The 23,784-nt window shown below is 50.8% G+C and overlaps 2 protein-coding genes across 6 annotated transcripts in view; one reads left to right on the plus strand and one right to left on the minus strand.

Annotated features, from left to right (window-relative positions):
• The window catches only part of CLCN6 (chloride voltage-gated channel 6), a 33,830-nt gene extending 29,379 nt beyond the window's left edge, over positions 1-4,451 (minus strand). Inside the window, exons 1-2 of one of the 3 annotated variants that reach the window (XM_027843947.1) lie at positions 2,608-2,659; positions 1,052-1,277 (exon numbers count right to left, since the gene is read on the minus strand). In XM_027843947.1, coding sequence (XP_027699748.1) covers positions 1,052-1,216 — 165 coding nt within the window. In that variant the 5' untranslated portion in view covers positions 1,217-1,277; positions 2,608-2,659. Of the gene's footprint in view, positions 1-1,051; positions 1,278-2,607; positions 2,668-4,363 lie in introns of those variants that run through there. The other 2 variants (XM_027843946.1, XM_027843945.1) reach the window with 2 other exon arrangements.
• A 342-nt stretch (positions 4,452-4,793) lies between these two features.
• MTHFR (methylenetetrahydrofolate reductase) lies at positions 4,794-23,769 on the plus strand. 3 transcript variants are annotated; one of them, XM_027843846.1, is made up of 12 exons: positions 4,794-4,866; positions 8,886-9,122; positions 10,804-11,042; positions 12,063-12,173; positions 13,685-13,878; positions 15,238-15,488; positions 15,731-15,865; positions 16,096-16,276; positions 18,422-18,604; positions 19,430-19,531; positions 19,725-19,844; positions 20,374-23,769. In XM_027843846.1, exons 1-12 carry the CDS (start codon positions 4,826-4,828, stop codon positions 20,569-20,571), a joined length of 1,992 nt encoding a protein of 663 aa, XP_027699647.1. In that variant the 5' UTR covers positions 4,794-4,825; the 3' UTR covers positions 20,572-23,769. The 3 variants fall into 3 exon arrangements, with proteins under 3 accessions (XP_027699647.1, XP_027699646.1, XP_027699648.1); XM_027843845.1 differs by lacking the exon at positions 4,794-4,866 and adding an exon at positions 8,411-8,538; XM_027843847.1 differs by lacking the exon at positions 4,794-4,866 and adding an exon at positions 8,415-8,538 and having other exon boundaries at positions 10,914-11,042.
• Positions 23,770-23,784: the final 15 nt, after the last annotated feature.

A 23,784-nucleotide genomic window follows, 5' to 3' on the forward strand; every position in this document is an offset into this window, starting at 1 on the left:
CCACATAACTAAACAGTTATGTGTAAATGTCCATGCTGTAAATGGGACAATTCGAGAGGCCCAGGTAAGCCTGCCCTTCCTGGGCTGCAAGGGCTGGGATGAGGACCCAGGTGATGAGAAGCAGGGCTGAGCAAAGCTGCCTTAGAGAATGGCAAGAGCCAAAGGCAAAGATGTGTCCTGCTGGCATGTCCCTCTCGAGTTTTCCAACTCAGAATGCAAGCTGTTCAGAATAGTGTCTTTAATTATGAAAAGGAACCCCTCACACTGAGGGCGGGAGTGCTAACAAACCAGGAGATGGGCATGTGGGCAAAACTGAAAAGGTGACCTGCTGTGGAATGTCCAGACACTGTGAGGCAGGGGAAATTCCAAGAGAAACCAAAGACAGAGATCTACATAGAAGAATCAAAAAAAAAAAAATTAGTTGGGGTTTATTACTGCCTAAGTCAACAGAAATTCCTTTTGCTTTTCACAACACAATTTTCAAATATATTCTGATACAATGGGTGTTTCTGTAATGATGTTTCATCTCAGGGGAATTTCTCACAGAGAAACAGATTTGTGAAAAAGCAGGAATGATTAGATTTTTCTAGGGCTGTAAAAGTCTCTGGGGTTCTCTTTTTTTTTGTTAGTCAATGAAACTTCCTGTCTGTTATATGAGACACAGTGAACAGAGAGCCAATGAAGTATGACCGAGGACCCCTGCCCAACAACTTCGGGGCAAGTGCAACTGACTGTAAGAGGTGACCCCTGTATCGACACATGAGGAGCTGGGGTCTCACCACAATCAGGCTAAGACGTCGAGACTAGAGACGACTCAACTTGGGCCTCTAACTTTGGTGACTGGGACTGATGGAAGAAGAGGTGAAGTCAGTGTGACAGAGGCCACCCAGACCAGGAACAGAAGTGGCGACTACATCAAGAGAACGTCCCAAGTCCCTAGTGAGCTGCCTATCCTTGTATGTATCCCGTGGTACAGAGAAAGGGCCCCCCCCACTCTTCCTCAATTATTCCCTTCTCCACAATCTGTGGGTCAGTGAAGTCTAAGACTCACCTGGCTGCACTGGAGAGGATGCTCAGGAAGAGTTTGGGGAGAAGGCTGGGACAAAGGAGCATTCCCTCTCCCTGTACCTAATAAGCCATGGGGCCACATGGTACAGGAGGAAGAGCTCCAGGCTCTGAAGTCAGAGGAACTGGGTTTGAATCCTGGCCCTGTCATTCCTGGCGTATCTCAGGCAAGTCACTTGACCTCCGCGTGACCTCAGGTTTCTCTCTGGGTCCTGTAAATGTGGGGGTCATTGACTGAGAGAGGGGAGAGTCCAAACGCAGGTGGGGGAGCGGGATTGAAGCCACAGATTTTCTATTTTAAAGACCATTTCTGAATGCTATCCACTAGCGTCACCTACTTAAAACCAACGTGGGACCAGTGGAGGCTGTTCAAGCTGTGCAGAAACCACTACAAATACTGGCCCTCATCTCAGCCATACCCTCCTCCAGCAAGGGCCCTCCTGCTGCTCCTCCCTAATCAATCCCCGTCACGCTCCCCACAGCAACCGTCCCGGCCCCCAGAGCTCATCTCGGGCCACCTCTCAGAGGCCACCTCCGTGCCGCCGAGATGCTCCCGTGCCCTCCCTGCCAGCACCACTCACACTTATACAACCAACCCCCTCACGGTGACCCTGCAAGACGGTCCCGCAAGAACACATTTCCCAAGGACCCCCACGGACAGAGATATTCAGAGCAGTTCTGTCTGTGGTGGCAAAGAACTGGAGACTGAGGGGACGCCCATCAACTGGGGGATGGCTGAACAAGTTGTGGTATATGAATGTAACGGAATACTATTGTGCTGTAAGAAATGATGAGTACGTGGACTTCAGAAAAACCTGGAGAGACTTGTATGGACTGATGCTGAGTGAAGTGAGCAGAACCAGGAGAATGCTGTACGCAGTAACAGCCACACTGTGCGATGACTAACACTGACAGACTTAGCTCTCTCTTCTCAGCGATGCGAGGATCTAAGACAACTCCAAAAGACTCGTGATGGAAAATGCCATCCACACCCAGAGAAAGAACTATGGAGTCTGAATGTATTCCGAAGCATATTATTTGCTCTCTCTCTTTTTTTGGTTTCTTCCTTTTTCGTGGTTTCTCCCATTGGTTCTAATTCTTCTTTGCAGCATGACTAATGTGAAAATAGGTTTGATATGAATGTGTGTGTGTGTGTGTATATGTATATACATATATATATATATATATCTGTGTATATATAGCTCATATCAATTTGCATGCCATCTTGGGGTGGAGGGGAGGGAAGAGGTGGGGGAGAAAATTTGGAACTCGAGATCTTATGGAAATGAATGTTGAAAACTAAAAATAAATTTATTTTTTTTGAAAAAGAGTTTATTTCCCAATTACACAGCTTTAGAAATTAAAGGTAAGAGAAGTGATTTACTCAAAGTCCTATAACGAGCAACAAAAACCAGGATCTGAAGTATTTCTAAAAGTATTTTTTTACTCTAAAGTATTTCTAGCACAACTTAACTGTGTGTTGATCAGAACTGAGGAGACCACACAATATTTTACTTACCAACAACCATTTTAGAACCTCACCTCATAGTCCTTTCGGGGAAGGATCTCATCATCTTCTTCCTGAGTTTCTCCAAGGATAGTCTATAAAAACATACCCCAAAGAGAAAGTTTTAAGCAAAATGAAAGTGAAAATACACATGAGTTCTTTGGAGATCTGTTATCTTTAAAGCATCTAGGCCATTACTAGGTGTAAATAACCTGTTCAAAGATGAAAACTGATAAATGCCACTCATGAAAGATTTGAAAATTAAGCAACTTGGCTGATTAATACTTTGTTTCTAATTTCTTTGTACTTCCATATCTGTGTGCATGCTCTATTCCCCCTTCTTCCCAGAATATAAATTCCTCCAAGGCAGGGGCTGTTTCATTTTTTTGTCTTTATTTCAATTAAAATGAATATGAATGCAGGGATCCAGAATTCTCAGAAAGTCATGCTATGCATAGAAAACCCAAAGGTCATTCTATCTTGGGCAACAGCTAAAAAACACTCCCAGGTTCCAAGCTGGCAATGAGGTTTAAGTTGACTCAACCTGAGATAAGAAGGAATCATACTTCTTGAAATGGGGGTAATTAACTTTATTTAATCTCCTTTTACTGGCATTATAATATAAACCAAGTATTTATTAAGGGCTGAGCCCTGGGTTTAGAATTGAAAGAGAAACAAAGATCTGATAAAACAAGGGTCCCTACCCACAAGGAGTTTACTGTCTGGGTCTAATTATAACCATGCAGTACAATAAGGAATGCTAAATAACCGAGAGAGCTGTAACATCGAAGTGCTCTGGAGAGGTAGGTGCATGGTGAAGTGTGGAGGGAGCTTAAACCAGAGGCGGGGGAGCTGGGCTTTCTGTCTACTGTGACTCTGGGCAAGACTCTGAGTCTTGGGTTCTTTAAGACCCGTGAGGTCCCTTACTGTACTAAATCCCGGGAGTATAAGGGAGTCATGGATGGAAGAGGCGGTATTTGAGCTGGATTTTAAAGGCGGGCAAGAATTCAACAAGTGAAAAGGCAAAAAAAGGATCCCAGAACAAGGTATATTATTAGTATATTATTGGGGGGGGGGAGGGGGGGTGAAGTTTACCCTTGGTGTTGGAGGATAAGATCAATAAGTTATAAAAAACGTAGTGGATAGTCTGACCCCGTTTCTACAGATGGGGAAACTGAGGTCGAGAGAGGGGAAATGAGGGAAGGGAAACTCTAGGGTCCCGAGGAGGGGCTGGTCTCTAGGGAGGCACGAGGACGCGGAAAGTGCTTCAGAGAGGCCAAAGGTAGTCAATTTGGAGGAAAGCACGTAAGCTCCCTGAGGGCAGGGGCGGTAGCACTCTCCCTCCAAGTGTGACGCACAGATTGGGAAAGACGCGGAGAGGAGCAATGGCAGACCTGGGGGAAGCCCTGCTGGAAGGGCCCTTAGAGATCACCTGGCCCGGCCCCTGGTTCTACAAATGGGAAAACTGAGGCCCAGAGTGGGGAAGTGACTTGCCCAAGGTCACCCGGGGAGGCCCCTGCCTGGCCTCGTACTCGTCTCATTCACAATCGCTTAGGAAAGAAAGAAGGATAAAGGCGGAGGGGTGGGAGATGTGGGGCTGGGGGGGTGCAGGCCGAGGGGGAGGGGGAAGGGGATGGGGAGGGGCTGCTCCGTCCTAGGCTACGCCCCCTCCCGCCGCCGCTCCTTAGTAACCGCCGGGCCCTTAGCAACGCTCCAGGCCCGGCCCCGTCCCCTCCCCTCCTGGGCCCAGCCCGGCCCAGCCCGGCCCGGCCTCGCCGCCCGGCCCCGTACCAGCTCCTCCGGGGTGCGGCTCTCGCGCTCTCCGCAGCAGCAGCACCAGCGGCAGCAGCAGCACAGGACGCCCCTGCACCCCGCCATCTTCGGCCGCCGCCTCTGCTTCTGCCCGGTCCAGACACCCGGCGCCCCCTCCCCCCAGCCCCGCCCGAGGAGCGCGCAAGCTTGCGTCTCACGTGACTGGACCGGCCTGGGTCACGTGGGGGCGGCCGGGGCGTGGGAGGGGCGGTCGGCCTCCTACCCGTGACATGTGACGGTGGACTCACCACCCTCATGGGCGCCGCCATATTAGTGGAGGAGGGGCGGGGCTTCGGGCTGAAGTGGGAGGAAGAGGGGAAGGCGGAGGGCGGGGCTCCTGGGGCGAGGAGGCGGTGCGTGGGTCCTCCTGGCCCAGCCCCCTCTCAATCCCCGCCCCCTGGCGGGCTAGCTCGCCCTCCTACCACCCACCTTCTCACGGTCATGGCTGCGGCGGCGGTGCGAGACTGGAAGCTGCCGGAGAGGTGAGGCCCACCAGGGAGGAAGGAGGAAGGACGACACGCCTAACCCCCTTCCCTGCAGGATCCTTCCCTGCTCCGATCCGCCTGTCCCTCCCACCCCGACCCGGTGCTTGTCTCCCCACGATGCCCCCCATCTCCCGTGCTTGTCTCCCCACGATCCCCCGACTATTTCCCGTGCTTGTCTCCCCACGATGCCTCCCCATCCCCCATGCTTGTCTCACCACGATCCCTCAGTCTCCCGTCTGATTCCTGTCCTTCCTATCTGGTGCTGGATCCCTTCCGACGTCTGTGCCCGTCCTTTCATGCCTATCCCCCCACGATTCCTCCTGCCTATCCTCCCTGTTGTCCCCCTACGATTCCTGTTGTTCTCCTTACAACCCCCTCTACCTATCCCCCCATGCTGCTCCTCGCTCCCCTCCACGCCTCCAGGTCCTTCCCATGGCTGTCTCTATGCTCCGTCCATGCTGGACCCTCTCCCCATACCTAGACCCTTCATCTGGACCCAAGAGTTAGATTCTCAATGGGCCACCTCCTCCTCTTCACCCCATACTCTGCTTTCGGCTCCTGGAGCCTGCTCACCTGGTACATCCATCACATACCCTGCACTTGGCCTGGAGAGGGGTCCCTTCCCCCTCAATGCTAATGCCTTCACTCTGATGTTACCATCTGTCTGCTCCATATGTGACTTATTGGTACCTTATCCCCCTTTAGACTGTGAGCTCCTTGAGAACAGGGGCTGTTTTTGCTTTTTTTTTTTTTAATCTTCAGCACTTAGTAGATACTTAATAAATACTTGTTTACTGATTGGGAAAAGAATAGCATTTATATAGCACTTACTATGTGCCAGGCTCTTTGTTAAGTACTTTATAAATATCTCATTTGGTCCTCACAACAACCTTGTGAGATAAATGGTACTATTATTCCCATTTTACAGATGAGGAAACTGAGGCAAACAGGTTAAGTGACTTGGCTGGGGTCACACAACTAATTAATGTCTGAGGTTGTATTTGAACTCAAGTCTTAGGGCCTTGTTCAGTTGTTTTCAGTTGAGATTTCTTGGCAGAGATGCTGGAGTGGGTTGCCATTTTTTCTTCCAGCTCATTTTACAGATGAGGAAACTGAAGCAAACAGGATTAAGTGACTTGCCCAGGGTCACACAGCTACTAGGTGTCTGAGGCTAGATTTGAACTCTGCTGTTCCTGACTCCAGGTCCAGTGTTCTATCTGAGCCATCTAGCTGCCTCAAAAATGTTACATATATGTTAGCTATTATTATTTAATATGATGAAGAGGCTGGAATATGGCCCACTATGCCCTGGTCTGGGTTTGGAAGAGTCCCGGTCTGCCTTGTCCCAAAATGTCCTCTTGTCTCTCTTCTCATCCCTAAGAAAAACAGCTGACATTGGCTTCTCATCTTTGTGGAGCCAGTGAGCATGGGGATGTGTACATTTGCCCCCACGTGACCATGCTCTAACTCTTGTCTTCAGATTGCTCTTGGCACCAAGGAGTCATTAAAACCTGATAGGTTTACAGTCTCATAAACCAGCTTCCTCACCTGACGCCTTTGGAAAATTAAAGTAGGCAGCTGGAAGTGGGGTTTAACACCCTGCTGCTCTTTCATTCTATAGTCCCCAGAAACCTAACTTGACCAAAGCTCTGGGAAGCTGGTCTCACAGGGCTCCTATGAGAAGTGTCCATGGAAACTCAGATTATAAACATGGGGTGAATGCTAAAGCCAGCTTATGCCAGCCCTGAGCCATTACAAATCAGGGCTTGAGTTACTACTTTGTTGACTCCTAGACTCAAAAAAGTGATGGGGAAAATGTTCTTGATGCATTAAAAAAAACAAACAAACTGGTTGTTAAACATTTACCAGCACACCCCTGCACATAGCCCTAACTCTTGCTGTTTTGGGGCATGGCCTTATTTTAAATAGGTAGGAAATAAAGAGAGTAGGTTGCAATGCTGCATGTTTCCCAAGTGAATAATTGCATGTGAAACTTTGTGCAAAGATGTGCGAGCCTAGATACCTACCTTTAAGGCATGTGTAGTTGGGAGGGAGGAGAGCTAAGACTCCACAAATCACTTTTTACTTTGTATCTCATAGTTTATTAAGAGGTATCAAATACTATGGGAGTCAAATCAACAAGCATTTTATTAAGTACCTGCTATGTGCCAGGTGCTGGACTTCCAAGGAGAGGCAAAAGACAACTGTGATTCTAGAGGAGATTTGGAAGATTCTTCCTATTTGGAAAACCTGGTTGTGTGTCTGTGGGCAGAATAATTCGAAGGATCCAGCCAATGTCAGATGAAAGCTGACTCCTGGCGAGCCCTGATCGCAATAGCTCCCATTTACAAAAGGCTTTGAAGTTAGAGTGCTTTCCTTGCTACAGTCTTGTGAGGCTCGATTGATGGATGGGAGCAGAGGAGGGTGCTAAACTCAGCATTCCCCTAATCATTGTTGGAGACTCCCGTCACCACTGGGAAGACAGAAACTAGTTAGGTGAGTCCCTCCACCTAGGGGCCGAAAACCCTCCTTTCTCCGTGCTGATCTACACATCTCTGCTTGGTATCCTTCCCTCAGCGCTCACAGTCAAGTTGCACTGTGGATTATTTCCTGAGACTTAGCTTTCCTCACCCTCTCCGGCTATGGATTTTTATAGCCTGAGTCCTGTCTGTATTGACTTTTTCAGGTATATGTGTCTAGTCTCTCCAGTTAAACTCAACACAAGGATCTTGTTTGTGGTTGCTGTGATACTTAGCAAGGGCTTTACACAGTTGATATTCAGTCATTGTATACAAAAATCCCAGAATCCTAAGAGTCTGGAAAGTTTTCAGAAATTATTTATTCCATCCATCCCATATCTGAACAGGAATGTTCTCTGCAATATTCCTAACAAGTTCTGGTCTAGTCTTCTCTTAAGAAAGTCACTCTCTGTTCTACTTTAGGGCTGCTCTCATTAGGAAGTGTTTTCCTTCTGTCAGGCTGAAATCTGTCTGGTGTCACCAACTTCTGGGCATACTTGGACAAAAATCCTAGATCTAAGGCATAGGGTGCCAACATTTACTGTGAATTGGTTAAATCAACAAATCCACAGGTCTTTATGAAGCCGTTATTATGTGCCAAGTACCCTAAACAGACAGATTTTGGTGGCATAGGGAAAAAAAAGCCCTGTGGCTGGGCGGGGTGTCTCTCATCTCATCTACTCCTGTACACCATCCTTCCAAGAAACAGCAAATGTTTCTTGGAAACCAGAAGGGCCAGTCCAACTGCCTTCTTCTCAATAGATGGAACCAGTGCCTCTGAACTTCAGGGCTCCTCCTCCACCTTACCAGCCCCCTCTGCTAGCGTTCACCCCGCTTTCCCCAGGAGGTTTCTCCTCTTCCTCCCCCCCCCTTGGCCTCAGCCCCGCCCCTCGTCCTCCTGCCCCCTCCTCCTCCAGCCAGGCACTGGCTTGGAGCTCTTCCTTTGTCACTGCTCCGCCCAGGCCGGCCAGCCCAGCTGGAAAGACCCAGGGCTGACTTCCTTGCTCCTTGCCCATTCTTCCATGGCTGAGCTGCCATACATGTCACATCCCAGAGGCAGGGTCCGCCCTCATGGGCACTGCTCTTGGTCCCTGGGAAAGGGGTCCCAGAAGACTGGTAGCTTGTACTTCTCCGTCCCATCTTCTATCAGGTAGCTTTGAGATTAGCCCTCGAGCCTTTTATGGACTGCAGAGTAGTGTGCCTGTTTTGGAGACAATCTGAGGGGAGGAAATGAAAGGGCCTGTGGGCGATGGAGCTGGGGGAACAGCAGAGAACCAAGCGGTGACTGAGGCCGGTCTAGAAGAAATCTCAAGACCTACCCCAGGGCAGAGGCAGTGTCAGCTTCCCCCTCCAATACCCTTCCTCCTGAAGGAAAAATTCAGTCACTCCGTGGCTGAACTCTCTTCCACCCAGGTGCCCAGGATTGGGTATATTGGAAACCTGGCTGCCTGGCCACAGGTGACCTCCATGCTCTCTCTGTCCCTTTCCCGTCCCCAGCTGCAGGAATCCAGCCATGGCGAACGAAGCTCGCAGCAGCAGCTCTTTGGAGGGCAGCAGTAGTGGCAGTGAAGGCTCCAAAGACAGCTCCCGCTGTTCCACTCCAGTGCTGGACGCTGAACGGCACGAGCGACTTCGAGAGAAGATGCACCGGAGGATGGAATCAGGGGACAAGTGGTTCTCCTTGGAGTTTTTCCCTCCTCGAACTGCCCAGGGAGCAGTCAATCTCATCTCTAGGTGAGCTGGAGGACCAGGGGGCTGGGCTGGCCTCAGGGAGTCTGGGCTGGTCATCTTTGGCCAGCAGGCATTGGGGAGGCGAGCAAGCTGAGATCCTTCCTCAGTGTTAGCATGTTCATAACATTGTTTGACTTGCTTCAGCCACATTCTTTGGAGGAACTTGGAGTCTGCTCATGAGTACAACTTAGGAAGTTGCAAGTTAGTGACTTGGAAAATGTTTTCAATGAGCTAGAAAATCAGATTGACCGCTGCCTCACAAAAGATATCAGAATCTTGAAATTTGCATTATCTATTACGAAAAACCCACTTTGTAGATTGTACTTTCATGTGCCATGACATTTTGCTTTTCTAACAAATAACATTCCAGGTTATTAACATTTAAAGGGACAAAGAATCATAAAGACTTGTCTTATGAACAGTTTTCCTTGTTATTCAGTTACAAGCTCAGGAGCCTTTGGGTGCCAGGTTGGGGGTATTGTTAGATCCAGGCAATGGGGCTTGGGAGAGGCAATAGATTGGGTGAGAGACATGACGTATTATGATTGCAGCAATGCTTCTGTGCACAAGGAGGGCTTGTAACTTGTGCTGGCAGAGCTGGGCTGCATTCTCTTTCTCCCTTCCTGGGAGGGCCCCTGGGATCTCATTCCTGCTCTAGGGCTTCCCCTACCCTTGACCTAAGCTGATATGGAAGCTATGTGGAAAGTCCAAAGTGCTGTGCAAATGCCAGCTGGTGGTGGTATCATTGTCATCATCATTGTTATTATCATCCCAAATCCTAGGTCCATGTAGGCAGGGTGTAATCGAAAGGATTACGAACTGTGCAGTTTTTTTCACTTTAGGTTTGAACCTCAAGATATAATGACACATACTCAGTATAAACTTAACAATCACATTTATTTTACAATGATTAATAATGATTAAAACAACACAAGCATATAAAGATAAGAATAACATTCAACGCAATAAGTAATAATCAAAATTAAGAAAAGGAGGAATAAGAAAAGAAAGGATACACACTCACTGACCAGGAGAGCTCAAATACCTATGAGACCAGGGAGACTGGAGGTGATCAAGAGGTCTGATCAGGAGGCCAAAAGAGCAGTGTCCTGCACTTAAACAACAAGGACCATGCACGCTTTCCGCCCTTGATCAACAACAATAGAGAATCAGCATCCCTATCTCTGACATCAGGGTACTCCAAAAAATTCCCTTTCAGATGCCCCTTTTATATCCATGTAAACCAGGGAGAAACAATCTTAATATTTTGTTTTGTGTACATATATATCCTTGGTGAGCGCTCAGGTCCTGGATACGCACACATTCTAACAAAGGTGGGAGCTTGATTAGAGCCCCAAATGCCTGTTTGTTGTGTAAGTCTCCAAGGAGTGATCAGGTCCTTGGACCGTTACACACCTCTCTCAAGAAAAATGTTCCTTGAGATCAGAATTGCTTTCCCAGGTAACATAGTTTATTGGTTACTTAATGTTGGGTCTCCACGATAACCTCGGCCGTGCACGTTAACTCCACTGTACATTCTTTATGTCAGGTCATGAGGCGGTTTCATGAGGGGCTGGGGAAGATCTTCCTCAGTTTCCCTCACACAAGGCCTGTGGGAAAATGGTGGGTCAGTGCACAAAGGGCTACTTCCAGGGACCTTCTCCCCCAAAAAATACCCCCACAGGTTTGACCGCATGGGGGCAGGTGGCCCCCTCTTTGTGGACGTAACCTGGCACCCGGCAGGGGATCCTGGCGCAGACAAGGTGACCTCATCCATGATTATCGCCAACACAGCTGTAGACTACTGTGGCCTGGAGACAGTCCTACACATGACCTGCTGTCACCAGACCCAGGATGAGATCACCAGCCACCTGCACAAGGCCAAGCGGCTAGGCCTAAAGAATATCTTGGCATTGCGAGGAGGTAGGAAACCAGCTCTGTCCTCACTGGTTCTGTGGGGTGGGAGGGGATTCAGAGTTCTCACCCCCTTTTCCTCTTCTCCTATATCGGGCTTATTTAACATTACCTGAATGTCCATAGCATTCTGAGTCTCATACAGGGCATGTTGAGGGTGCCATCCCTGCTAGTAGCATTGCCAGGGTAGTACTGATGCTGAGGCTATATGAGGCATGGTACAGACACAAAGCATAATTCATGGTTCAGAGTCACTGGGACAAGGCACTTCTGGGCCTGGGAGTCATAAACCAGGACTCACCTAATATTCCCTTGTGCTAGCAACTGCCTACCCCAGCATTCAATTCTCCACTGTTCCTAATTCTTCTCCTATCAGAAGGTACAATTCTTGGACTTTGACCCAGGTATGAGAATAGCTAGTATGCCTCTAGATGTCTGCCATGGGGAGCTGTTTGTTTTAGGTCCGTCAGATGTAGAAGGATTCTTTGAGGAGGAACTCATGTCTTTACACTCTCTCCACAACCCTGGACTGAAAGGTCCTGCCCCAAATTTGCTGTCATGGCTGCCAGAGTAGAGAACCTGTCAATGTGAGAACCTGGGGGTTGGGTTCCACATCAGGGAAAGAATTTATTTTTGGAAGACAGCTTGTAGTAAAAAACAAACAAACAAACAAATAAAAAAGCAGGCCCGGGATTTGGGACGAGGATGAGCCTTCGCTGTCCTCCTGCCACTGGTGACTATGCCCAAGTCTCTCATCTATAAACAGGGTTGTTGAAGCTGATGGTGTCTAAGGCCCCATCTAGCTCATAAACCCTCAATCTTAGGCAAGCTTGAAGAGGGTGCAAGGTCAGGTGAGGGCGGGTTAGAAAGAAAAAGCCCAGGCACAGGTCTGTTTAGAAGCCAGGTCAGTACCGGGAGCAGGGGGTTCCAGTCCCCTTGGTAGGCAGAGGGAAAGAAGCAAGGGCCTGCCTAGAACAGAATGCATTTAGGTGAGGCTCAGTGGTAATAGCCTCCCAACCAACCTTGCAGACCCCATGGGAGATGAGTGGGAGGACGAAGAAAACGGCTTCTGCCACGCTGTGGACCTGGTGAAACATATCCGCAGTGAGTTTGGTGACTACTTTGACATCTGTGTAGCAGGTGAGTCCATGGCCCTGCCGATGGGAGTGGCTGGGCTCAATAAGCGGGCAGGAGGATGGAGGACCTTGGATAGGGGACAAGTCCTGGTGATGCTATTCTACCACCATTCCCTCCTTCCCCTGGGGATGGTTTTTCTTCCTTCTTATTCACACTCATTCTCCCTAGAATTTCCTTGTCCCTCCTCAGGGGCCCTGAGCTCCTGGAAGTTCTTGGCTCTTTGTCAAAAGGCTCTTAGCCTTCTGCTACTTCAAGACCCTTTTCACTGGAAGGGCCCATCCCTAAACCACATGCGTCATAATTTCAGTCATTTCCCCAGACTTGTCGCCCTGCCTCGGTGGCACTGAAAGTCACCTCAGGTGATCAGAACACCATGCACAGCAGGTCAAGGTCACGATGGGCCAGGCTTCCTGGCGTCTTAGCTTGTTGAGGAATCTCAGAGGTCATGTAGTGCAGCCTTCCCTGGGCACTCCTCTCTCCAGCCTTGCCAATCACTTCCCACCCAGACTCTGCTGGACCATCGCCATCCATGGTGAGCGCCCTACTCTGGAGACAGCCCAGTCCCTTTTTGGATACCTCCAGCCATGGCAGAGTTCTCATGTTGACCTGAGATAGAAAGAGAGGGATGGAGAGGAGAAGAGCTTAGGAAGTAGAATGGAGAGGACTTGGCAGCTGGTTGGTTGGGTGAGTTCATAGGATTTTCAGTCGAGAGATGAAAGGGACCCCAGAGGCGCTGAGTTTGGCCCCCTCACGTGTGGTTGAGGAAACTGAAGGTCAGAGGGGCTGCATTGCTTCCCCAGGGTCACACAGCTAGTTTAGTATCTGCTCAAGGCAGGATTGGAGCCTAGGTCTTCTCAGCTATGAGTCCGGCTCTATCCCACGTTACGCTCCAAAGTTAGAAGGGGAATGTCAAGGCTGGCGAGCCTCGGTGACCTGGAAGAGGGGTGGGCCTTCCCAGAGATAGTGAAGTTTAGAGAAAATGTGGGTCTAGAGGGAAATGAATTCAGGTTGAATTTGAGATACTGTGGTCCCCCCTCAGCGGAGTCTCCTAATGAAGGCTGGGATGTCCTCCATGAGATTAGATGGCCTCGGAGGCCCCTCCCAATGCTGAGATTTTGGGTGCAGGGTTCTAAAACCTGCCTTTTGGAAAAACAGAGTTAGTCCCAGCGTCGAGCACTGTGCCGACCACACAGAACACGTTCAGTAAATGAGTATTGCGTCGGACTCCACAAGGCATTGGGAAGACACTTTGTCAAGATGACAAACCTTTGAAATGTTGGAAGATGGCTCGCTCGCTCCTTCTAAGTAGCCGGGTTTTCTTCTCCAGACTAAATTGTTCCTGATATGACATCGTTTCTTGATCGCCTCATCACGTTGGTCTAGAGGAGCCCTTGTCTGGGAAGCTGGATCCCAGGTTGAACTAAGGGATTTCTGAGGACTGATGACGCCGTGGTTAGATGTGTGGTACCCTGACTAGAGGGGTAGCACCTCCTCATTATCTTTCCCATTGGTAGGTTACCCCAAGGGTCACCCAGAGGCAGCAAGCTTTGAAGAGGACCTTCAGCACCTCAAGGAGAAGGTGTCTGCAGGGGCCGACTTCATCATCACACAGCTCTTCTTCCAGGTGGACACCTTTCTAAATTTCGTCAAAGCCTGTACAGCGATAGGCATCACTTGTCCCATCCTTCCTGGAATCTTCCCCATCCAGGTGAGTGCCTCAACGTGGCCGGTGATGCCAGCAAGGCACACAGAGATAGGGCAATTTGCTGATCTCTGTGGGTGAGGGAGAGTGGCCAGGCCTGGAGTCTTGAGCATTGGCCTTTTGGCTTCCCTGGGCTGGCTGACTTTTATAGTGTATCCACAGTCCCAGGAGCAGTGTGACCTGGCAGAAGCCGGACATGGAGCCCAACACACCATGCATTTGTCAGGGGCTTCCTGGGGTGCGGGTTCGTGAGTTTGGTGCTGGGGCAGCCTGCCTCAGACATCGGCTAGGCCTCAGGCAGGCCTTGGCACGAGCCTCTTAGGGCTTGAGCTCCCTCCTGTCTAGAGTGTGCATGGTAATCCTCCAACTACTTATCTCTCGGGGTGGTTGTGTAGAAAAAGATGGGCCAGCCCTAAAGTGCTGTGTGTGCATGATGGGGCCTCGCCTCCACCCGCTGAGGCAGTGGCGGCCAGGGGAGCCTCAGTTTATTGCATGCTCCAGGTCATGGATTGGCCCAGATGCCTGTGTTTCAGCCATGACGCTGGTGGCTGATCCACCGCCCTTGTTCCAGGCCCTTGGTTTCTCCATCTAGAGGTAGGTGGGTGGCTCAGTGGATACAGTGCTGGGCCTGGTGACTGGAAGACAGACCTGAGTTCAAATCTGGCCTCTGACACTTACTAGCTGTGGGACCTGAGCAAGTCACTTCACCTTTTTCTGCCTCATCTTCCCCATGTGTAAAATAGGGATAAATAGGACCTACCTCCCAAGGTTGTTGTGAGGATCAAATGATTCGTATTTTTGGAAAAACAACAAACAAACACCTAACACAGCGTCTAGCACCTAGTAGGTACTTAATAAATGCGTGTTTCCTTCCTTCTTTGGCTCCTTCCCATCCATCCTCTGAGACAAAACGGGCCGGCCCGCTTAGGAGGAGAGAAGGGCCACCAAACCAGTAAACTTGCCCCTGTGACTTTTTTGCCACAAGGGGATTATTGCCTCTATCCGCTAAAGAGCCCAGGAGAGGAGACTGTGGCTTGCTCCATGAGTCACACAGAGCAATAGACGGGCCTCTGAGGGATGGATTGTAAAGTGGGGCTGGACTGCTATCAGTTATGCTGTGATAATGAACCGAGTTATCACAGCCCTATCTTGTGATTGCAGTGGAAATGCTATATTGCAGCCGCTAATTGGCCTAGCCAACAATAAAAGGCAGAACCGCCTCCTGTCTGGTAGTGGCTTTCGCTGGCTTCCCCTCTCCCAGTTACACAGCCCGTAGGCTCAGGGACTGCAAATGCCCGAGGCTTGGGGCGAGGGGTGGGCAAGCGCACACCGGGGTTCACGTCCCGCACCTGATGTCCTGGACAGGGTTACCACTCCCTGCGGCAGCTGGTGAAGCTCTCCAAGCTGGAAGTGCCACAAGAAATCAAAGACGTGATCGAGCCGATCAAGGACAACGACGCCGCCATCCGCAACTATGGAATTGAGCTGGCTGTGGCCATGTGCCAGGAGCTGCTGGCTAGCGGCGTGGTGCCCGGCCTCCACTTCTACACCCTCAACCGGGAGGTGGCCACCGTGGAGGTGCTGAAGAGGCTAGGCATGTGGAACGAGGATCCCAGGTACAGCATGGCGGGCTAAAGAGGGACGTGAGGGCACTCAGAGGACTCTTGCGGGCAGTCGTGCTGCTGCTATGGGCCTAGCAGGAAGGCCCGGGCCGCCGGACAGCCGTGCGGATGAGCGGTTGGAGCCAAATCTTGCCACCTCTGATAAAGATCTCCCCATGTCTTCTTGCTGTGAAGCAGGCAGAGGAGGGGGTTCCACCAGGCTGGTCCCCTCAGACCCGTGTCCTCATCCCTTGCAGGCGGCCTCTGCCGTGGGCTGTCAGCGCCCATCCCAAGCGCCGAGTAGAGGACGTCCGGCCCATCTTCTGGGCCTCCAGACCGAAGAGCTACATCTACCGAACCCAAGCGTGGGATGAATTCCCCAATGGCCGTTGGTGAGCACTTCTGGGGAGTCGGAGGAAGAGGCTGGGGAAGGAGGACTTCCCCTGGATTCATTCACAGCTGAGTGCTGTTTTCCAGGGGAAGGACAGGGTCCTGGGAACCAAAGATGGATTTTGGGGAGGCAGCCTCCTGGGTAGGTGGATGTTGTCCCCTCTCCCTGTTCCCCAGCCTTGGCGCCTCTCGCCTCTGCGTCGTGCCATGGTTCCATTGCTCTGTCCTTCAGGGGGAACTCCTCGTCCCCGGCCTTTGGCGAGCTGAAGGACTATTATCTCTTCTGCCTGACGAGCAAGTGCCCGAGGGAAGAGCTGCTGAAGATGTGGGGGGAGGAGCTGACCAGCGAAGAAAGCGTCTTCAAAGTGTTTGCCTACTATCTCTCTGGGGAACCCAATCAGAGCGGCCACAGAGTGAGTCGCAGGGGAGAGCAGGAGCCCTTAGCTGGGGCCCTGCCTGGGCTCAGTTGCCCCGGCTGTCCCCCTTCTTGCCCCCGGGCTTGGGGCGTGTGGCGTCACAGCTTGTTTTCCTGCCCTTTCTCTACCAGGAGGTCAGCTTTGTGAAGCACCTACAGAGGTGGGCTCTGGGGGCTGGCAGAGTTAGGCATCTCTGCTGATGCTTCTTAGGAAGAAATACATGGGTAGACATGCTGTCTTCAGTCAGTCAGGCCATCACTAAACTTTTATTAAGCCCCTGCTGTGCGCCCAGGCTCTGTGCTAAGTGCTGGGGATACAAAGAAAGGCAGAAGTCAGGCCCTGGCCTCGAGGAGCTCACAGTCTAATGGAGGAGAGACAAACATGCAAACAACTCTGTACAAACAGGCTTGAGACAGGATGAATAGGAAAGAATTGGCAGAGGGGAGGCCCTGGAATTCAGAGGCACTGGGGAAGGTCTCCTGTAGAAGGTGGGATTTTAGCTGGGACCTAAAGGAAGCCACGAGGTGGAGATGAGGAGGGAAAAAAGTCTAAGGATAGGGAGGATAGCCAGGGGAAACTCCTGAAGTTGAAAGGTGGCTTGTCTTGTTCAAGGAACAGCCAAGAGGCCGGTGGCACTGGATGGCAGAGTATGTAGGGGTCAGACTGGAAAGATAGGAGGGGGCAGGTTCTGAAGGTTTTTGAATACCAAATGGAAGACTTTAAAATTTAATTCTGGAGGTGACAGGGAGCCCCTGGAGTTTATTATATGGGGGGGTGACTGGTCTGATCTGCATTTTAAGAACATCACTTTGGCAGTTAATTGGAGGGAGGACTGGCATGGGGAGAGAGTTGAGGCAGGCAGACCCACTAGCAGCTATTGCAGTAATCCAGGGATGAGGTAATCAGGACCTGCACCGGGATAGGGGTTGTGTCAGAAGAGAAGGGGCAAATTTGAAGGATGGTGCAAAGGTGAAATCACCAGACCTTGGCACTAGATTGGATGTGGGAGGTGAGCTGTGGAAGTTGACCCCTCGGCTGTGAGGTTAGGTGACTGGGGGGGGGGGCCTTGGACGGAAATAGGGAGGTTGGAGGGGGGGGGGTCTTTGGGGGGGGGATGAGTTCAGCTTTAGATATGTTGAGTTAGGATGTCTGTGGGACCTCTAGTTTGCTGTGTCCTATAGGCAGTTAGAGATGCAAGGCTGGAGTCAGGAGAGAAGTTAGGATGGTTAAGCAGATCTCAGAATCATCAGCATAGAGATGAGAATTGAATCCATGGTTACTGATGAGATCACCAAGTAACAGGCAGCCAGGTGGCACAGTGGATAGAGCACCGGCCCTGGATTCAGGAGGACCTGAGTTCAAATCCGGCCTCAGACACATAACACTTACTAGCTGTGTGACCCTGGGCAAGTCACTTAACCCCATTGTCTAGCCGAGAGAGAGAGAGAGAGATCACCAAGTGAAATAGTATAGAGAGAGAAGAGAAGAGGACCAGGAGAGGAGGGGTATGACCTGGGCTGCAGTGGAGACTGAGAAGGGATGGTCAGACAGGGGGAAGGAGAACCAGGAGAAGGCCTAGAGAAGATGGACTCTCAAAAAAGTCACTGTCAACAGTGACAGTGTCAGAGGCTTCAGGGAGGCCATGAAGGTTGAATATTAAGAAAAAGCCATTCAATCTGGCACTTAAGAGATCATTGGTGACTTTGGAGAGACTGGCTTCAGTTGAAGGGTGAGGACAGAAACAGACTGCTGAGAATTAAGAAGGGAAGGAGAGGAGGGAAGTGGAGGCATTGATTGCAGACAGCCTTCTCTAATTTAGTCAGAAAGGGGAAAAGAGATAAAGAGATGGTTAGCAGGAGTGGATGAATGAAGTGAGGGTTTCTGGAGGACAGGGGAGACATAGCCATGTTTCTAGGCCTTAGGGAAGCAGCCAGCAGCCAGGAAGATAGTCAAGTAAGCAAGGGGGATGATGGGGCAGTCTGCTGGAGAAGATGTGATGGAATGGGATCCTTTGGCACAGATACCTTGGGCAGGCTGGGGCTGGGGAAGGAGGGTTAGGGATTGCCTGGTGGATTGGGAAGCCTTTGGCGCCATGCCTGTTCATACCCTTGGCTCTCCCTACCTTACGGCCTGACTGCCCAGGTGACTTGCTTACCTTGGAACGATGAGCCTCTGGCAGCGGAGACCAGCCTGATGAAAGAGGAGCTGCAGAAGGTGAATCAGCGAGGCATCCTCACCATCAACTCTCAGCCTAATATCAACGGGAAGCCATCCACTGACCCCATTGTGGGCTGGGGCCCCAGTGGTGGCTATGTCTTCCAGAAGGTAGGGCCTTCCCTGTTCCCCTGTGACTCAGGGTCTGAGCGCTGAACGCTCAGAAAGAACAGGTAGCCTTCCGCCCCCTCCCCCATCCCAGGCTCTCTCTTTTTCCCCCGAGGTGACATCTTTCATCAGGAATAAGGAGTGGTACAGTTTGGGGAAGACGCACCCAATTTAGAGCCAGGATAGGAATCCAGGTTCCTTGACTTTAGTGTTTACTCACCTATATGACCACTTGGTCTCATTGAGTCTCAGTTTCCTCATCTGTATAATGGAACAATATTTATACAACCTAGCTCACAGGGTTATTGTAAGGGACAGGTTTACTCTGTAAACCTCATAGGGCTTTAGAAATGATAGTGGTGGGATTGCGATTGGGAAGTCTGCTTCTACCTCCCAGGGATGTTGGGGATAAAAAGAAACCATAGACTTGAAAGTAAATAATAGAAATTCAAGGTATTACAATATATCCTCAGGAGATGTCCTACCATCCCCACCCCAGCAAGTCAGACTTTTCTCCTTTTACTCAGCTGATCCCTCAAATTCCACTTCTTTCATAGTCATCACCAATTGGGAAAGAAGTAGCAAATCCCGCCCAGCACATATACCTTCCAATACCCCTTGTTCAGGACCCTTCTCTCTCCCAGTATATATCACCTCTTGGCTGTATGTCATGCTAATATCATAGGCATTGATGTGATCTGACCTGGTTTCTGGGTGTCAGCATTCCTGTGCCATTTGGAGACCACTTTAGCTCATCTCTGTGGGGCTCCCCAGGTCCTTGAATGGGGTATTTTAGTGACCTGTGTGATGCCTGCCTTTCTCCCACAGGCCTATCTGGAGTTCTTTACCTCCAGTGAAACAGTGGCAGCTCTTCTCCAAGTGCTAAAGAAATATGAGCTCCGTGTCAATTACCACATTGTCAATGTCAAGGTAAGGGAGGGAAGGGGTGATTTCAGAATCTAGCATGGCGGTGCCCAGACATGGTCCAGTATCCAATTGGCTTCACCCGTCAGTGGCACCAGGGCCCTCTGGTGCTCCTTCCTACTGAAGAAAGGGTCCCTGCAAGGTGTCTGACGTCCTCATGTTCTTCCCAAGTTCTGCCATTTCCTTTTTCTTCCTACAGGGTGAGAACATCACCAATGCCCCTGACCTTCAGCCCAATGCTGTGACATGGGGCATCTTCCCCGGGCGGGAGATCATTCAGCCCACGGTGGTGGATCCTGTCAGTTTCATGTTTTGGAAGGTAAAGACAATTGGAGGTCTCTGCCCCACCTCCCTGACCTATAGCTATCTCTCTCTCTCTGGGTCCGTGTCATTGATGACCACTCAAATGGGGCTAATGGAGACTACCAGACATTCCAAGGTGGGGAGCACTGACTTTCAGTGTTTTCTCTGGCTGTCCTTGGGGAGAAGGTGAGCTGATGCATAATATGTGTCTAGTCTGGTGAAAACTTGTCTGCAGAGTTGCTTTCAATTGACCTGCCGCGTGAGGCTTCCTAGCCAACCCCATTCCTGGGGCTGTCCGTGCCTCTCTCTCCTGGTCAAAGGGCATTTTGAGAAGGTGTCTTCTGCCAGAAGTGGCATTTCCCCTTTAGCTGAAGCCCTGTAGGCTCTTATTCATTTTGCTTTGCTCTTAGACATCCCGTAAATCAAGTGGGGGGGGTGAGGAGGGGAGAGGGAGAGGGATGAAGAGGAGAGAAAGCCTGTGAGCCCCGCCTCTTGTCTGACCCCAGCACAGCTATCGCTGACCTTGTCTCTGTGTGTGTGTCTAGGATGAGGCCTTTGCCCTGTGGATTGAGCAATGGGGGAAGCTGTATGAAGAGGAATCCCCATCACGGATGATCATCCAGTATATCCATGACAATTATCATCTGGTCAACCTAGTAGACAATGAGTTCCCCTTGGACAACTGTTTGTGGCAGGTCCTAGAAGACACCTTTGAGCTCCTCAGCAAGCCAGCCCCGCAGTGAGTGGGCCGTCTTCCTGGCATCCTGTCTTTCCTCTCTTCCCTGTGTTTCTCTAAGGATTCTCCAGCTGTTTTCTTCTCCATCCCATCCCGTCATACACGCCCTGGCTCCCATCCCCATCCCTCCCCCAGTGATGGCTGCTAGGCTGGTTGCTGACCTTCGTGCTTGGATTCAACCAGTCTGTTCTGCACTCGAGCCTTGGGGGGCTTTCCCCTACACTACAATTTTGTTGGGGAGTAACTCCATCCTTCGACCCGAGGCCATGGAGAAGCACTGGCCATCCAGTGCCACCTTTAAGTTTTCCTGGTGAGGAGACGTGGCCTGAGACTGTGAGCACTGGACCAGAGTGCCTGGCTAGCCAGCTGGGCCTTCCAAAGAAACTGTCCTTCTGTTGTCTTCCTGGGCCACATACTGATATTTAGGGCCCAGACGAAACTGGAAATGCCCCGCTATGTGTGGAGAAATGGGACTGTGACTGGACACACGGATGCTAGACTTTGAGGTCCTTTTGCCTCAGGGACCTTGGCCTAATTCTTGCCTCAGTTTCCCCATCTATGAAAGGAGAGGCAAGCAAGAACTGTTCTGCCTTCTTAGGCAAGCACACGAACCTCGGGCTGTCACATGACCACCGTAAGCCGTCCTTACCCTCTGCTATTGAAGCCTTGGTCAAGGCTGTGGTTCCATATTTACTTCCATTTTTCTTTTCCTGATTGACCTGTGTTTAATCTGTCTGGGAAACTCCCAGTGTGGACTCTGCCTCTCAGCTTCCTGATTCCAAGACTGGCCCTCTGTCCACTGCACTAGCCTTCTTTTATCTCTACCATAAGCTGCTTTGTTTCCATAGATTCCTGGTTTGGAAGAAAACACCTTATGGAGTTTCAAGTCCCTTCAGAAGTGTCCTCCCTGGGGCCCCTGCCCTCATCTTCCTCCTTAGGGAGGTAGAGGAGAAGCAAGAGTCGATGACCCTTGAGGGCAGAGGGGTGAGTCACATGGTTGGAGCAGCCTCGGGGCCCTCACTTCCTCTTCCAGTAATGGGCCTGCCTGTGTTCTCGTAGGGAGTCCTTTCACCAGCACTGGCTACCCTCTTCTTCCTCTACCAAGCTCAGGTCTGACCTACTCAGTCTTTTTCCTCTTTCTTCTAAAGATATTTGTCTTGTAAGTGAATGAATGTCAGTAACTAGCACTTTCCACTGCTGGGTCAATCACGCTATGTGGCAGGGACAGGGTTAAGGGAAAGGCCTGTCTCCATCCTCCCCACCCCACCCTCCAGGCTCCCCTTCTATAGCTGAGATCAGCTGTCTTGGAGCCAGTGCTGGGTCAGCAGAAAGAAAACCTCGTGAGGGAGGGACGGGGGATGGTCAGAAGGAAGCAGATGCTGCAAAGCAGAAACAGGAGGGCTACTTGGGGAGGGGGAGAACCTAACTCCCGGCCGCACTGCCTGGCCCCAGTTCTGCCTATTTCTTGGAGGTAGGGGGCTCCCCCAATCAGAATTGGGGAACTTTGGTGGTCATTTTAGACCACCAGCCTGGCAGAACCCTCCTTAGAGCCTCCCCAGCCTCTGCTTAAAGACCCAGACCACTTAGAAGTCACTACCTCTGGGCTGCCCAGTCACCTTGGAAAGCTCCCATTTGGTTTTTGTAACGAGTTTAAATCTGCCTTTTATTGTTCCTGTTTCTGCCCTCTGAGGCTCGTTCCTTTTCGACATAAAAGCACTTGAAGGTAGCTATTATATTTCCGATTCCCAAGTTTTCAGTTTTTTCTGTAGATCATCACATGACAAGTTACTGGTCCCCTCACCATCCTGGTCACCCTCTGGTTAAATGTCAATCCTAAAATGTGGACCCCAGCACTGAAACACAGTGCTCCAGATCTGACCGGAATAGGCTGGGCCCTCAGGCAGATAAAAGCCAGGAGGAGGCAGGGAAAGGAATGGTATTTTATTATCTGTTGAAGTCAGGGTCTCTGCCCCTGAGAGCTGTTTTTCATAAAAGCATTACCAGACGAGTTTGCTGGGCTCTTCTCTACCCAGCCCTGGTGGGTGGAATGGGACAGGATGGGGGCAGGGCTGGATATCCTCGCCTGAGGAAAGCACCAACAACAGCTGGGCAGGGCCTGCCCTCCGTCCCTACATGCTGTGCCTAACGGTTCACGTGCTGACCCGTGATCACTAGCTGGTACCTCCTCTCCTGGGCACCCGGGCTGCCCAGCACTGGTGCCATCTTCCAAAGGCCTGAAAACAAGGGCGGGAGGGCAAAAGAAATGAAACCCTATCTTTAGTTACTCTGGTCCATGGCGCCCTGCCCAGCCTCAGGGTCAGCCTGTCCATGCCAAGAGGAGGCAACAGCTGAGTTCCAGCCCCTCCCCCTTAGGAAAGCTAAATAAAAAGGCCCTCCACTCCCAAGAGGGCAGCTAGCCCACCCAGGGCGGAATTAGCCCAGAATATCTAGAAAGATCTATAGGAAAACTGCTCAGAATGGAAGGGGTGCACTACCACGCACTAGCCAGGCATCTGTCCCTTGCCTTGAATAAGACTTGGAATGGAGTGGGGGAGGGTTGTTGGCAGCTGTTTCTGTGATCAGGACAATCTTGGGTGGCATCTGAGGAATGAAGTTGGGGCTTGAAACAAAACTTTTGAACTCCCTTAACCACCTCAACAGAAACTAATGCCTCTCCTTGCTATGCGTTGGGTGGAACAGGGGGCAGCGTGGTTGGAGGGGCACAGTCCTGGTGAAAATGCAGCTAGGGTGCTCGGAATGTAGTCCTATAGGCCTTGAACTACCTACACACCGTCCCCAGTCTTAGGGTCGTCACCTGGTGGTCACGGATACCTGAGAGAGGACCCTGTGGTCTTGCAAACACAGGGCCACCTGAAGCTGCAGCCACCGCCTCCGCCACGTCCCCCAGCCCCATTCCAGCCAGCGCTGCCTGACCTGTACAAGGGCAACATGAGGTCAGGAGGGGGGGCCCACCTAAGGACATTACGTGGGCATCACCTAATGACAGCTGCTGCCCCGATCCAGCAGTTCTAAGGATTATGTACAAGGAAGGGATATACTGCATGAGAGGATTCTCAGCAAGTGTAACCCAACAGAATCTATTTGGTATCTTTAAAGATTGGAATTAGATATGGAACTATGTTTTGCACGATTACATATGTGTAACCTGTATCAAATTGCTTATTGTCTCAAGGAGGAGGGAGGGAAGGAATTTGGAACT

This window comes from Vombatus ursinus, unplaced genomic scaffold (genome assembly GCF_900497805.2).
Source record: "Vombatus ursinus unplaced genomic scaffold, bare-nosed wombat genome assembly UNPS02014932.1, whole genome shotgun sequence".
Classification (NCBI taxonomy): domain Eukaryota; kingdom Metazoa; phylum Chordata; class Mammalia; order Diprotodontia; family Vombatidae; genus Vombatus; species Vombatus ursinus.